Here is a 15,939-nt window from a genome sequence, read left to right as displayed (position 1 = left end):
CCGAAGTGAGATTCTGAAAGAGCCGTGCAGTAGGAACACAGAAGATGGGAAGCTAAAACTTTAAATCAGAGTTGTAGAAAATATGAAAGCAGCAGCAAAAGATTCTGCATGTCCAGGGCGGTGGAAGGAGATCCTAGAAAACCCTTCTCATGATCCAGTTCTTCACATGTTCAGAGATATTTGTAGTTTATGTTCCTATTACATCTGCAGGTAGAGAAATATCAAGTAAAGACTTCTTTCAGAAGTCCTAATAGCTTTTTGATACTGAAAGTATAAGATATTAAAGTATAAAACTGATAACAAAGTGGTCATAACTTTAGCTTTTGGCTAGAGATTTTGTTCTGAGGAAGTTTGGGAAACTGTTTAGGAGGGGATTTAGAAAAGCAGTGCATAAAAACAAACAGAATCCCTTCCCCTAACAACTCTGCATACTTATTTTCCCCTTTTGTCTTCTCTAAAGGCCAAGATAGTATTTTGGAGCATGTTAGCTCCCATCATAGATCAGTTTGTCTTTCCCCTGGCACTAGACTCTCATTCCATCCTTAGAGAACAAAGAGACATGCTGAAGAACAAAAATGAGAATAGCTGTATCCAAGGCTTATTTATAACTTTGTCTAGAAGTTTGTCTAAACATATCTACAGTATCTAGGTGACCTACTCAGCTACATACTATTGCAGTGGGAACTTCTGTTATTTCAGTCCAAGATATTAAAAGGAAGAGAAGGAAGAAAGCGGACAGATATGAAATTAATAAATTATGTATATGCTTTAAAAAGCATTTCTTTATCTTGAGTTCTGTCATACAGCTCATTATGGAGTCTGGCCATAAAACAGATTTAGGACAAAAGTTAATAAATAGTACAGTTTGCTCTTACCCTCATAATAGTTGAGATTTTCTGTCTTTCTCTGTCCTTTGCTCTGGGTTAGTTTCTCTTTTGATACTGACCACTAAAAGTTGCATGATTTATTTACTGGCAGCTTGACCGGCAAGCACAGCCCACAAAAGCCTGCCTGATTTTCCAGGAAAGGCTCTAGTCCAGCTATACAGTTCTGACAAGAATTGGATTTTCTTTTGAGTTCCCCTCTGTGCGCTGTGAGGTTGACAGTAGCAGCCTGAGCCTCTGCTGTGTCCCCCTTTCCCTGTTATGCTGCACTTATGCATACATGTTCTCAGTTGTAGCAATAGCTGTATTTTTTCTCAGAGAGACAACCCTGTAAGGATGCTGCCCCCTTTCTCATGCCCCTCACTTCCACAAACACAGCAGCCAGTCTGGGTGTGCACATGGTGGTGTGTCTATCCACATTCCCCCCTCCCCCACCCCGACAAGTCAGCAGCCTCAGGGTCTGAGCTGAGGATGAGGTAGTTGGCTGTTTGGTCTGCATTCCCTCAGGAAATACAGTCCAGATGGGAGCTGGATCGTGTTAACTATACTGAATGTATGTGTGTATAATTCACGTATATGTATATATATACATATGTGTGTATATGTATATACACAGTGGGCATTTGTCATCTGAATTATAACATTAAAACATGGTAAAATATGTACTGTATGATGCAAAAGAAGCCATAATCTATCGTCATGTATCTTTGATGCCAATTTTTCCCTGGTTTTCGCTTTTTCATGTTACTCTGTAGGTTGTCTGGTGTGTCTTGCTGAATAAATCATTCAGTTTCCCATAATTCTCATACCACTTCTGAGCAATCCATTTCCCCCACAGCTTTAGGTCTCTTCTGCTTTGTGCTATAGTCTCAGTTCTTTTTTTTGCCACTGTCATTTTTTGTTTCTTTTCCTTGTCTTTTGCTCTGTCCTCACAAATCCTCTTTAGCACATTTATCTTTCTCAGACGTTTCTGAGCTTCTCACAGTATTCTGTAATCTCAGCCTGTAGTCTCACCAAGTATGCCATGATCTCCAAGATCTCTTGATTGAGATGATGATACTGCTTCCTGACAGCGTACTGTACGGACTGGGTGCAAGGAATAAATCGGAGTATTCAAAGTTTTTCTCAGCATCTGAAATCCTAGTCAAACCATTTAACTTCAATGCTTTTCTCAATACCAAATCTTGGTGCAACTACAGATCTGCTCCTCAGAATCAGTACATGGTAGGCATCAATCCTAATTGGTCCCTTACAACTCAGGTTATTCTATGATTCTAAGAGAACATTTCTAACTCTGTCTTCAATACCTGTACTCTGTGAGCCCACGGACAGTAAACACCATGCTAATGTTTCAGCTGAGGGTTGACATTTTCCTTGGGTTTGGACCCTGAAACTCTGTGGCAGTGACAGCATTTGCTAAACCAGTTTGGAAAGAGTATTTGATAAGTACTCTTTCCAGTTAGATTTGGATAGATTTGGAAACATTGCACTGGGGCTCATTTATTTGTTTGGGATGGGGTTTTATGTGTTTTTTAAACAGCACATGGGCTTATAGCCTTGCTTATCTTATCAGAATAACTACTTGTGAATTTGCTACATCTGAAACAACGGAAAGCAGTTCTGTGTCATTAGTACCTACTAATTCACCTTTAAATATTTTCAGCATTTATTTGCAACAATTTTATAGTGAATGTTTCCATTGAATAAATTATATCTCTATTTTCCAGTAAGTTCTAGACACTTTATAGTGACCAGTATTTTCAAGCTGTGACTATGGTGGTCTTAGCTGAACAAGCTTGCTTTGGGAATAACCTTTTTTTTAATTAATGGAGTAGAGTTGTCTAGTCAGAGCACAGTATTAAATAAAAGTGCTGGTGGAACTGCATAGCTAATTAAGAACTTAAGGGAATTAAGAGTACTTGTCAGTTATTTCTGAGGTAAAACTTGTCTAAAGTAAGTTCATTGGATACTGTTCTTAATAAGCTCAGTTCTTTCCTTCTTTGACTAAAGAAAACTAAGGTGGGTGGATGTGTGAACTCAGGTTAGTTTTTAGTTACAAAAGACTTTCAGTGAGCAGAGTTAATAAGGCAGAAACATAGGATTGAGGGGGGTTTCGTTCACAGTTAAGTCTGTAGAAGCTAGAATCTGTTCTTTACTGTTCACAGAATAAAAACCCCAACAAATTACATGTGAAAGAACAGAAATAAGCATACTTTAAAATTCTGGGTAAGCACACACACTCTATGTTTACATGAGCATTTGTGAGAGCAAAAATAATCCCATGAGAAAGATTGGTGACTATTTAGTGAATATTTGAATAATAAAAGTATAAAACCTGCTACAAAGATGTGTGGAATTATCCAATATGGAGAAATGGAATCTCTTTCTAAGTATAAAAAACATGTATTGTCAGCTATACATATATCCTTTTGAAAGCAACTTTAAAAATTAAGGATGTTCCTTAAAGTAGACACTTTTCCTTAAAGCAGACCTTTTCCTAAAGTAGATATCTTCAGTAATATTGCCTTAGTTACAAACAGGAAAAAATCTGAGTGTATGGAATTGGTGAAAGAACATGAATATACATTTACTACTTTCTGGAAAAGGAATGAGAAACGGAAAAGAAAGCATTGTTTGAACACAAGATTTCTAAAGTGTCTTGTAAAATGTAATTAAATAAGATACTTTTATCACCCTACACAATAAATTTAACTGCTGTCTAAGTGATCTTTAGAACCTTAAATCCAAATCTTAAATAAGGTTCTGTGGGAATCACAAGAACAGCAACATCAGAAAGAGATTTACCCCTTTTCCCACTTTGAATCAGAGCTACTGGTCTGTTCTTGCAACTATGTATTGAGACTTGTCCATTGCATTCTGTCTCAAATGGAATTGAAAAAATGCTAGTAACCATCATATTCCTTTAGTCAAGTAGCAATGATGGTGACCACTCTGAGGAAAAAGTACGCTTTCCATCTATTTATCTTACAGCTTTCAACATTCTTCCAGAAAAAATGTCAGCTTTTATTTTAGAGTAAACTGTATTGCTGTCCTATGTAGACTGGACTTTTTCTGTTGCCTGTTACAGCTGTGAAAAAATGGAGGTTATCTACTGCATTATTGATGTGAAAATAGTGACATGTAGGAGGAAGTACCTTGATTAAGAATTCCAACATCCAACTGAGGCGAAAGGTCGTGGTGTTTCCTTGCTTCTCAGGAGTTCACTTCAACTCTCTTTGCTTTCTATTCAGTCATATCTGGAGTTATTCCTGGATATCAGGAAAACATTTCTGAAGAAAAGAATTGCTGTAACTGGAAAAATTCCAGAGAATATTAAGGGTTTCCATTCATTCTTAACTCCCAATTTTCTTAAGCTATTGATCGTTTCCATTAAACCATTTTCATTTAAATTTGCTTGAAAATTTTCTTTTCCCATGGCTTGGATACTACTTGTGGCTGTTACACCACCATCTGAGGTGTTTATCTGTGATATTAGAACAAGTCTTGTTGATTGTGCTAAGAAACAGCTCATACTGGGGCCTTCATTTTTGTACAGTGTAACACCTTTTTATTAGGCACCTGATTATCATAAAATACATATCCATATCAACTTTTCTGAAATATGATGAATGCATGTTTGTTCCACTTGAACTTTGAAATCTAGGTTGTGCCCCAGATCCAATCACCTGAAGTTGCGCAAAACTAGAGATGAAGGACGTAACATGGAGATACATAGACAAAATAACAGTATCCTGACAATCATTGATTGCATCTGGAAGTCTTAATTTTCAAGATGTTTTTATCTGGTTATTTTTTCTAAATTGTATTTGCAGATACCTAAGAATATTGTAAGATGACAGTGAACTTTAATAAGAGAATTAGTACACATACTTCGCTGTTGAAAAGAGAGGATGTTAACAGCATTGCTTTGCTGCTTGGTTTGGTCTGCAGATTTCTCTTTTCCCAGGACCTAATTTCATGATTTCTTTATTTTAAATGGATCTAAATGCCACAAAAACATCTGTGAGTGTAAAAGCCGGGTACAGTTCTTGATAGGTGTGGAGGCCTTAGCCAGTTGCATTACATCAGCTGGAGAAAAGGTTAATAATCTGGATGTATTACTTTTTCTCAGTCCAGTGTAGCTTTTTCTTCACGTGTTTCTGGAAGTTCTTCTCTAGGTTTCAGGACTATGAGGACTATGCCAGCCTTTTCTACATCCAGGAGCAGCCAGTGCTTTAGTAATTTCTTCCTAACCATCAGTTCTAGCATACTGCTGGTAACAACCAGAAATTTAGATAAGATAATGGGTTACAAAATAAATATTTTTTTTTTTAACTTGATGTCAAAGTACATGTACATCTTTCGAAAAGCAAATAGTCCTTATGTATCTATGGTAACCAGTGCAGCATGAGGCAGAGGGATAACTTGCTCAGGGAGAAGGAACTGAACAGGGAATGAAAAAGTAGTAATTCTTATTTTAATCAGTAAAAATGCATTTTTAAATGTAAGGTTTAGTGGACAAAAAAACCCTGGTGGTAGTCATGAAGTTTGTACGCAAGTGGTACTCTTTGTTATCTAATCATTAATTGGGATCAAACTTGTTCAGAAATATATATATTATTCATGTCAGCCTTGACCCTATTGAATGCTGAGCCATGATTTGTTTATTTTTTTCAACTACAGTTTCAGAACCTTGGGTGGCAGAAATAATTGAGCTTTTGTACATTTGTTCCATTTACTGCAAGTCATCCTTAGTCAGGTCTGTGCCTCACATTCCCCCTAGTTCAGATACATGTAACGTCACTTTACTGGGCAGAGCTGGAGCTCCTGGTCTTCATGATCTCACTGTGACAAGATCAGACTAAACTGATTTTACTGTGCAGCTGCAGCTTCAAGGCTTGTGACCTGCTACAGTGCTTGTAGTATCTTTGCTCTTACAGTAAGTAAAAAAATGTGTGAAATGGGCAGGAATTAGCTGTATTTTTGGAAGACTTTATTTTTAAAGGAAAAATCAAGTTAGTGTTCATTACCTCACTACCAGGGAATTGATTTGGATTTCTGTGAAACTGAGCCATATTGGCTGCAAACAGGAATTTGCTCTTGGAAGGATAACAACAGCCAGCCTGTTGCCCTTGTTTACACTGTAAAAGGTACATAGAAAAAGAGGGAATTGCATCCAGCATGCGCTCTGTGTAATTAAAACATGAAAAGTACTGCTGGTTTGGCCTTTCTTCTAAACAAATGTCAGGGCAAATATTCAAAACTAAAGAGAGCCAAGCCGAGGTTGCAAAAAACCTTGCTGTCAAAAAATCTCTGTGCGAATTAAGATCACAGTTTTGGCAATTTCACTGCGCCCTTTCCGACCAAAAGAGTTCAAACGTTTGTGCTTTTATCTACGCCTGTATTCAGGCCCCCTCACTGACTTAGGTGACACATATTTCAGAGGTGTTTAAAATCCATGTGAATCGCAGCCTAATTCTCCAGGCTAATGCTGCCAGCATCCTGAAACATGCCTTCCCTAGCTGTCTCCTGCTAGCTTAATACTCACAGTATATCTGAAAATTACATCGGGCAGAGAATGAACATACAGATAACATAAATCAGTTGGCAGATTTTCTTGTTTGATGTTATCCCTGAGAGAAGACAGAAAGAAAGCTCATGAGTCACTAAGAACACAAATCTTAAGAGCTAAATGCATCCAGATAAGGGCATGTAAGGATGGTGAAAAATATTTGCAAAAGCAGCTGAAGAAAGTTTGCTGCCAGGCTGCCTTGACATGCAAACCATCTCTCAGGCTAAAAGGATCTGTGCTTTGGAGGACAGATTTACTAAAGTCCTTGTATTTGTTGCCATTGCCTTCTATTAATTTTGGAATTCATCCCAAGAACATGTCTTAAGAGCTAACTTGCTGTGGGGGTACGTATGTATGTATATATTCATGTACAGTTTTTGAAATGTTTATATTTAAAGAAAGAGATTCTGAAAAGGGGGTTGAAACAGGGGATCTGCAGGAAGATCTGCATTTCCTTGTGCACCTCTTGGAGTTTTTTTGTTCCAATTTAAAATAGTTCCGAAGGGGAGAGAAGCTTTCTAAAGGCATTTGAAGAAATTTTAACTGATGCTCATTTTTATAGTTAAATTTTTTAAGCAGCTGCTTCTTTGTTAAAATACTTATTTGTAAATGTAAATAAAGTGGAGATAATGCATTTTTCAGGCAAGTTGCCTTGACCAGGTTTTGGATGACCCTTCCATGCTGACTGTGCAAAGCTCAGGATGTTCTGACACCTAACCAAAGAACTGGAAAATTGTTAGAGAGTCTGCCTCTCCTATTCCAAGTTACCAGGGATCCACAGGCCATTGCTGACATATTTGCATACCTTGTTCTTAAACAAAATTCCTTAGCTTCCCTACATGACTTGTTTCAGGGTTTAACTGTCGCTGTTGTAGGTTAGAGAAAGGAGAGTTCTACACCAGTTGTGTCTAAGCTCGTTCTTCAAGTTATTGTCAATTCGCATCCTCAATGGACATGGAGAATCATTAAATACCAGCTAATTTCTGATGTCAGCTATTGTCCATTTCTCATGTTTTATGTTTGATTTGCCTATCTTCATTCTCCTAATTTCCCAACTAAATGAGCAAGAATGTTTGTGTGTGTGTGTGTGTGTGTGTGTGTGTGTGTGTGTGTGTGACATAGCTTGTCACAAAAGCTATGCTTTTAAAGTCACGGACAGTTTTTTTCATTCTGAAGTTTTACAGCTTACTGTATTTTTTCTTGAAGTGCAGTGGTAAAACTGGATTCAGTGTCTAACAGCAAGGAATAAAGGAAGAGAGATAAATTTCATGTCTTATGCTGACATGTCCTGGAATTATATTTCTTTCCTTTTTGAAATAATTTTCCAAGTTTTAATCTTATAGATTCTCAAGAGATGCTTCATATGTTAGGACTAATTTTCCATTTGCATTGCTATCATGCTTTGAGCATTTTCCTGAGTTTCATCAGTAGACCACCTTGAGAGAAATTATGAAGATTATTGTAAATCACAGTTGTTACCTACAAATTAATTGCAACCTCTGCAAGTTCAGTGTCATCAGCCAGTTTAAGAAACATGTTTTTCTATTTCACTTTTACAGTGTTAAAGTTGAAATCCTAAGTAATGATTTTAGTATACAGAGACCTTTGAAAGCGTTCATAGGACTGTATTCTTCCAGTTTGATAGAAAAATAAATCTTTGTTCTCTCAGAATAGCTTTTTCAGACTGTTATGCAGCCATATAATAGAAACTTCAGCTTGGACTCTGTGTCCTTGATTCATTAGGGAACTTACTGCAGCTCTTGAAGGCTAACTCAGAAGCCATAAACTGTAGTGTATCAAAGCTACTTCTTGTTGCTTATCTGCATGCCCTTCAGCCTGACCGAGAGATAAACATGAGATTTGATATGATTAAATTTTCATTTCCTTATTATCCTACATTGTTTAGGAATGGACTGTAATGCTGTTTTCTTGCATTTGGTACAGCTACTGAACTTACTAACTTGCAGTTCTCTTGGTGCTCTTTCCCTTTAAAAGATGTGTGTATTTGCTTAGGGCTTTTTGTTTTCAGAGATAAACAATAGTGCTTCAGCAAATGCTTTCACTTGTTACTTAAATACTTTTATACACTGTTGTGACTTGTTTGGGTAAACTCTACATTTCACCTTTGCACTGCATTGAGTCCCAAGCATAAGCACACCCTTTTCTGCTAAAACTCTTTATCATTCAAGTATGAAATTTTTGAGAATGTGAAATGAAAACTATTTCTTAATATATCACTTGGCATTTTCAAGGAAGGATGCATGTCTCCATTAAAAGCTGGCATAGGGTAAAGCCAAAGATGAAGCCAAATTTGAAATTTACTGCCTTGAAGTTGGTTGAACTTCTTTGGTTTGGTTTGGTTGGTTGGGTTGGGTTTTGTTGTTGATGGTGGCTGTTGTTTGTTTTTTGGTGTGTTCCTTTTCTGAAAAGTGGTGAAATTTGGTTCCATGGCAGTACTGGCTAGGTGGGTGAAGGGCTGGAAGGTGAAGGGAAAGACTGCAAGGGGAGAAACAGATGCCACCTTTCCACTAGCCTACTAGCCTTCTAGCAGATGGTCCAGCCTTCCTGAAGGATGTTAACTTCTGATCCATTCTTCCCACCTTCTCCTGTCCATTTTCCTTCCTTATCTTCTTTTACATTTACTGTCCCAAATTTCTTGAGTTACTGAAGCATCTCTTTCTTGAATAGGTTTTATCCCTTCGTCTTAGCACTCTCTTGTCTCCTTGTAGATGGGATCGTTTTCCTGATCTCTTCCCCAAAACAGAGTGGAGGAGACTTTCTTTTTTATTTGTGACTGAGAAGATCCCCAGCCAAAAACTGAGCAAATTATGCTACTTTGGGATCTCCAGCTGGCAGATCAGTATTTCTAGGGTGAGGGATGTTGCTCTCTGTCTCTTTGTGACATTAGGCAAATGTCTACTCTTCTGCTGTCATTTTATGTGAAAATGCAGTTCTTTTAACAGAACTTCTCCATTTTCACATTTTGCTTACAGTAACAGAATATGAGATGTTTTAGGAATTTAGACAGAAATGTTTCCAATTATTGTCTTTTCCATGTATTCACTTAATTCGTTTTTGGCGTTTGACAGCATATGTGTATTGTTTCATTTTTGCTAATGGTAAAAATTAACATTGAAAGCATTTGCTGAAGAATGAAGTTTCTGTAATCGTGTTATAGAAACATAGTCCTGAACAATACCCAAGAAAATTTGTTATCTCTATATGATTCTTGTTTAACATTTTGGTACCAGTAATTAAATTATTAAGTTGTGTACTGGAAATAAATTTACCAATTACATGCTAGTCTGATTTTTGACATCCCTGTCTTTTGTGAGTTTGTCAATTTATTTGACACCATTCCATATTTTAAATAAGTTATTCCCATGTAATGGGCTGAGCCTTATTTACTCGAAAAAGGTAAAAAAAACCCCATAAACTAATATTGAAATGGTGTCAGTGTATTAAACAATAATGGGTGACTTCATTGGAGAAATGGGGCGTGCTACAAGTTTCAAATACAACAACAATGTTAATTTCTTCACAATTGTGTTAAAAACTGATCTCCAGTAGAAACCACCCTTGTTGGGCACTACCAGCAATAAAGCCCTCATGATGTTACTGAGAAGTGTTAAATATTAGTGCAGTCTGGAAAAATAAAATTTCCTGTACCATTCCAGAAAATGGGAGTGACAGTTCCTGAAAGTGCAATCATAACTTGTAGGCTGGTAAGGGGAGTGCTTAGCCCTGTGAATGCAAACTGCTAAATGGTAGCTATTCCATTGGGATACCTTGCTGCTGCAAACTGCTTTAGAGGGATGATTTTTCTTTTTGCCAGTGTAACCTACACTCTGTGAAAGGCTCTTCTTTCAGAAACAACATTTACGTGCTGCCTTACGGGTATTTGTTCACAAAGATATGAAGAATAAACATGAAGTTATGCATGGTGTGTTGCAAAGTTGTAATAAAGAATTAGTAAATAATGTAAGAAATTAATAATTAAATGCCTTGTCCAATGTCTTTCTATCTTTGTTCATCTGGTACTTCATAGGGACCTAGTTTATCTTCCAGCCCCACTTATCTAGTCATGCTTTCTCTTTCATGTATCCTCTCACTTCACTTTCTCACCACTGCTCATCAGTTTCATTTGTGGGTATGGTGTTTACAGCCACAACCAAGCAATCCTGGTTAAAATATCCAAGGCACAAATAAAGCATATTTTTAACTTTGTCCTTAAACTAGCCATTTAATCAGTGATGTGATTTAGTAGGGACAGTATAGTAAGAAAGATGTCAGAGCTCTAATTTCAAAGATACAGTGCTGTTTTTTCACACTAGCAGTGATTCCAGATAAATTATGAAATACCAATGATTTCAGGAAAACTCATGAACTTTTTTGTGCTGTTTTGCAGGGGATTTCCCAAGAAAACAGGAAGAACTGCTAGGATAGCATCAGATGAAGAGATTCAAGGGTCAAAAGATGCTGTAATTCAGGATCTGGAGAGAAAACTTCGATTCAAAGAAGACCTTTTGAACAATGGGCAACCGGTAAAAAAAAAAATGAAACAAAAAATACTCTGGGGAATGGGAGTGGGCATCATGAGTGGTTTCTCAGATATGCTGCATATAAAATAGTAGTTGTAGATTCCTTTTCGTGTATTTATTATTTTTATTTGAACTTCCAAAACTGCATTTCTGTAAGGAATGATAGTGTACATTTTACTGTATCATTCCTTCTCCTGTTTGACAACTGTACTTAGACTTAACGAAGAAATGGAGGTTTCAAAAACAGTGAATTTGCATATGAAGCCTGCAAAGTCTGTACCTGAAGGACTTTTTCAGCCTCAAAGGCCATTTGCTTTTGACTGTTCATCACTGAGAGGATGAACATGCAGAGATCTTGTTCGGTCCAGCTCATTATACCTTGTGCACAGCCATTAGACAATGAGTGGAAGGAACAGGCAGTAACTGGACATCAGAGGAGAACAAGGCAGTTCATCATGAAAAATAACCCAGTAGGAATCAGGTATCATTAGATTCTGCAGTTGCAGGGCTTCTTTTGACCAATAGAATAAGAAACAACCTACCGTACTAACTTACAGACTTTATCAGAGTTAATGACCTGCTTGAGGAGTCAAGAAATGAGGTAAAATGAGCATATCAAACAACGGAAATGCACAGGTGCAAAGATCTCTTGTTCATTTTTGTGCACTTAAGGATACACTTAAAAGATAAAATGCCAAATTCTTCCTGCTCAGAGATGATGAGAAGCAACTTTTTACAGCTATTTACACTGTCTTTGAAGCAGGAATTTCTTTTAAGAGGAAAGGAATATTAAAAATGTAGACTGTCACCTCTCTTTTATAAATGAAATGTTTTCAAAAGCATCTGAATGCCTTCAAATGCCTTTGTGCCACTGAAAGGAAATGTGCTTTAAGTTTCTCAGGACCAGGCACAGTAGTTTCCTAAGTTTGCCACAGGCTCTGAGATGTGAACTATGGTGGTATAGTTCAAGACGGCCTATCTAGTCAGACTATCTAGTCAACAATTGCTGGATTCCAGTTCTTAATAAGGTCAACAGAGTGAAGTAGGGGGAGTGTTCAGAGTTGACTTGTGGTTCTATACTTACTGTTCTCCATTGACTGCATGGGGTTTGGCAGTTTTCTGTAGCAGTTAAAGCAGAATCACTGTCATAGTGTGTTAGTTCCTGTTTTTTCAAAGGAGGTGGGCCGAGAATGACTGTCAAATGCCTATTTTGGAAAGTAAGAGAGATGTTTGGCCTGGGTAAATGAATGGAATGTCCTGAGAATGCCCACATGGCCCAAGGTAAAAAAAATAGATCAACTGTGATCAGATGATGTGAGATCTTGAACTAACTCTGGTTTTGTGCTGGCTTTGAGGCTTTTGCCTTGCATATTCCTGTCTTGGGTGAATTCCGTAGGTGTAATCATGGCTGTGGGCACTTGGAGTGATTGCAGAAGAAATTTAAGTAAAGTTAATGACTTTCCTAGACACTTGTAGCCAAGCCAACATTGCTACCTAGTTTCCATGAGTTTCAGCCTGCTGGTTTAGCTACAGTATGACATATTAAAAAGACATTTAATTAAATGAACTTTTTTAAAAATGCAAGCATTAAATAGGTGTAATGTCTAAAAATTTCCATTCTTCATTTTTCTCTTTAAATGAGGTGTTTCATCATGAAATGAGTTTGTCTTTCATAAACTGGCATTTTTTGCAATGTTGATTTGTAAGAAAGTGTCTAAGTGTCTGAAATGTGTTATTGAATGTAGAAAGAAAGCTAATAATGAAATAATTGAATTATACATTAAGGTTTTCTTTTAACTCACTTTACCTTCTGAGTGTAAATTGTCTTTTATAAGCTTTTATAAGAACAAGAAGAAATAGAAATTCCAAAAACCTTAAAGAATACATTTTTCTGTGAAGTTGCTATATTTTTGACAAAATATTTGAGTAGAATCTCCTTATCATTTTTGGCAGAGTTTTCTGCCTTGTGGTTCTAATGTAAAAACCAAGCAGAACGACTAGGAGTAAGATCTGGGACAATTTGACATGCACTCTTTTGATGGCCATGCTGATTTAAGCAGTTTCTATTGCTCATTCCTGCCCAAGTTCCTGGCACAAGGATGGAAACAAATGGCAGAGTTGGGGCAAGAGTTATTTAAGCCAAAAGAGCCACTTGTAATGCAAAAAAAATGCATTACAAACTGCAGTAGAAAATTTCTGTTAGAAACATTGCTGCTCTCTTTCATTAACATTAAGTAACATTACTGTGTACTGCTTTGTAGTTCTTAACTTTCCTTTCTTCTTTTCCCTCCCCCTCATCCCCTTTTTATTTTTTGTTCAGAGATTAACATATGAGGAAAAAATGGCTCGTCGATTGCTGGGAGCAGACAGTGCTGCAACTGTCTTCAATATACAGGAACCAGAAGAAGATCCTGCTATACAGGTGCCACATAACTCCACAATTTCATAGGAAAAAATTCCTTTCAATTTTTCTTTTTTTACAGGCTATGATTGTCACTAAAATTAAGTCCAACTTTAATAAGACAGTAAATATACACAAGATAGGATGGTTATTGATTAGAAAAGTCATATGTTATATATTAGGGAAGTAAACTGGAGGATCACATGCCTGTTGCTCAGTTTTTCCATAAGGTTGAGACTTCTCAAATGTCTGCTCTCTGCTTTAAACTCTTCCGTTTATCTTATTCTGTCCTGACCTTTAAATCTCTCAAGTCAAAAATACATCTACTATCTTGAAACCATCTTCTCTTTATTTGTGTAATATGCACTTTTTGGATGCAGACCAAAACCACAACAGAAAGTCTGCTTGAAAGGCCAGGTACACGCTCTCCATTGTTCAGATGCCAGAGTTGCTATTCAGAAATGTGTAGCGTTCATTTGCTTACAGTGCCACATAAAGTACATTCTCCTGATAAAAACTCTGAGAAGCTGTCATGGATGTCTCTTGGTCTTCTTTCTATCTCTTGATCTTTTTTTTCTACCCTTTCAGGAAGCTCGTTCTGTTGGTGCTTCTGTAGTGAGTCCTGTGGATATTCAAAAGGTTTACATTTTCACCTTTTTCTGTCTTTTTGTCTATTGATTTTATTTCTCTCTGTTGCCTTTGCCCTTTCCCTTCTAATGTTTTTGGTTAACAACAAGAGGTCACCCGGCATTAATAAATGTGGCTATTTGGGCTGCACTCCCTTCAGGATGTTGGAGTTGATCTAGAAGCCTAACTGTGTGAGTGCAGGCAGTTTAACAACAATCATCGTGTGCTCTGGTATCTTTCTGCTGTAACATTAACATACACTAACTGTGGTATCTGCTTCATGGTTTACTTTCATGGTACACTTTCAGGGAACAAAGAAATTTTTAAAATACCTGTGGTTTACAAAGGTATTTCTCTGTTCTTCCATTTTTTACCATTATTGAGGGTTATGATTAGTTTTAAACTGATCAGTAGAAATAATACACATCATTCATTCTCAGACCAGAGGCAGCAACAGAGGATGGGTATGTGAAAGGAGACTGCGTGAGATGTGTATTCTGTCTTAAGTACAATAAGGCTAAAGTTGATTTGAAAGTTTCTGAATTTCTGCTGACTGAGAAGAGCATTGACTAGTAATTTGGGTTTTTTTTCCTACTTTTGAGCTTTTTTACATCCTGGCATTATCATTGTTATCACTAAGATTCCAAGCAGAACTTCCGTATTGCAAAGTAGACAGTTCAAGAAAGTAAATAACAGTGTACATCACAGTAACTTTCCCCAATATCTGAAGAGCAAATTCAAACCAGTGGTAGTGTTTTACACTGGATGAAGCTTTCTGCTCTTCTTTCTATATCTTCAATACTCTCACGGTAGATTTTGTTTTTAAGGAAGAATATTTTTGGCCAATGGGACCATGGCAACAGGAGTAAAGGGAGGCAACTGTCATGGACTGCCAGTGTTGCCATTTTCTCTTATTTTTTTCCTTATTTTTACAGGCAATTGTAAACAACATAATTTTAGCCTTCTAGTTCAAACTCTGGTACAGTTCTATGCAAATAGCAGATGTGAACCATATGGTCTTCTGACCATCTGGAAACAAAAACCACCCTAAATCTGTCTGTACCCTCAAGGAAATATTAGTGTGTTTCTTTTGTCTTTATGAACTGCTTCAGAATACTTTTATTCTTATAGGATTTTTTTAAAAATGGAAAAAAAGCAACCAATGACTTTCCTTCCCCTTATAAATTAGACCTTAAGACAACATGAAATACAGTTTTTGCCTCATACCAGATGTCTTGATTGTTTCACAGGGAAGTTATTGGAGGCATGGATTACAGTGTTTTTCTTCAACAAGTTACAGTTTCCTTTTATATGTAAAAACTTAATGCATTGTTAAAGATCAGTAAAATAAAACCCCCAAACATTAGGAACACATCTTGCTGAGCAATGTGTTGAAACTGGGCACTAATATCCACCTTTCTTATTTGACAGGAATATAAAGTCTCCAGTTTTGAGCAAAGATTGATCAGTGAAATCGAATATAGGCTGGAGAGATCTCCTGTGGAAGAATCAGATGATGAAGTGCAACATGGAGATGAACCTATTGATAACAGTATGTCACCATATTTTGAGATAAAGCTGAAGCACTACAAAATCTTTGAGGGAATGCCAGTAACATTTACATGCAAAGTGGCAGGAAATCCAAAGCCAAAGGTAAGAAAAGAGAAATGCCTGAAGAGTTCTGTGTTGGTACTTTACCATCAGGCTCTGGACCTTATGGGCTGTATCTTACAGGAAAAGGAGACATTCACACTTATTTGGCACAAATTGGCATATCTCTTTTGGCATCTCTGGAGTTATTTAGATTTATACCAGTCAAAAATCCTACTATGAGGCTTCTGCTCTCAGTTACTCCCTCCTGAGACTTCCTCTCAATTATTTTACCTGGAAGCAATTCTCCTGTCATTTTCAGAG

At 37.0% G+C, this 15,939-nt stretch overlaps 1 protein-coding gene across 8 annotated transcripts in view; it reads left to right on the top strand.

Moving 5' to 3' along the window:
* Nucleotides 1–15,939, top strand: part of PALLD (palladin, cytoskeletal associated protein) — a 200,840-nt gene that overhangs the window by 164,908 nt on the left and 19,993 nt on the right. For 7 of the 8 annotated variants that reach the window (XM_050338271.1, XM_050338268.1, XM_050338269.1 and 4 more), the window contains 4 exons: nt 10,865–11,000; nt 13,318–13,419; nt 13,987–14,037; nt 15,457–15,678. In XM_050338271.1, coding sequence (XP_050194228.1) covers nt 10,865–11,000; nt 13,318–13,419; nt 13,987–14,037; nt 15,457–15,678 — 511 coding nt within the window. The remainder of the gene's footprint in view (nt 1–10,864; nt 11,001–13,317; nt 13,420–13,986; nt 14,038–15,456; nt 15,679–15,939) is intronic. The other variant, XM_050338272.1, reaches the window with a different exon arrangement.

The sequence above is a fragment of the Myiozetetes cayanensis genome, unplaced genomic scaffold (assembly GCF_022539395.1).
Source record: "Myiozetetes cayanensis isolate MyiCay16 unplaced genomic scaffold, myiCay2020 scf7, whole genome shotgun sequence".
In the NCBI taxonomy this organism is placed as follows: Eukaryota; Metazoa; Chordata; class Aves; order Passeriformes; family Tyrannidae; genus Myiozetetes; species Myiozetetes cayanensis.
The sequence above is the reverse complement of the archived record's forward strand: the minus strand, read 5'-3'. Positions and strand labels throughout refer to the sequence as shown.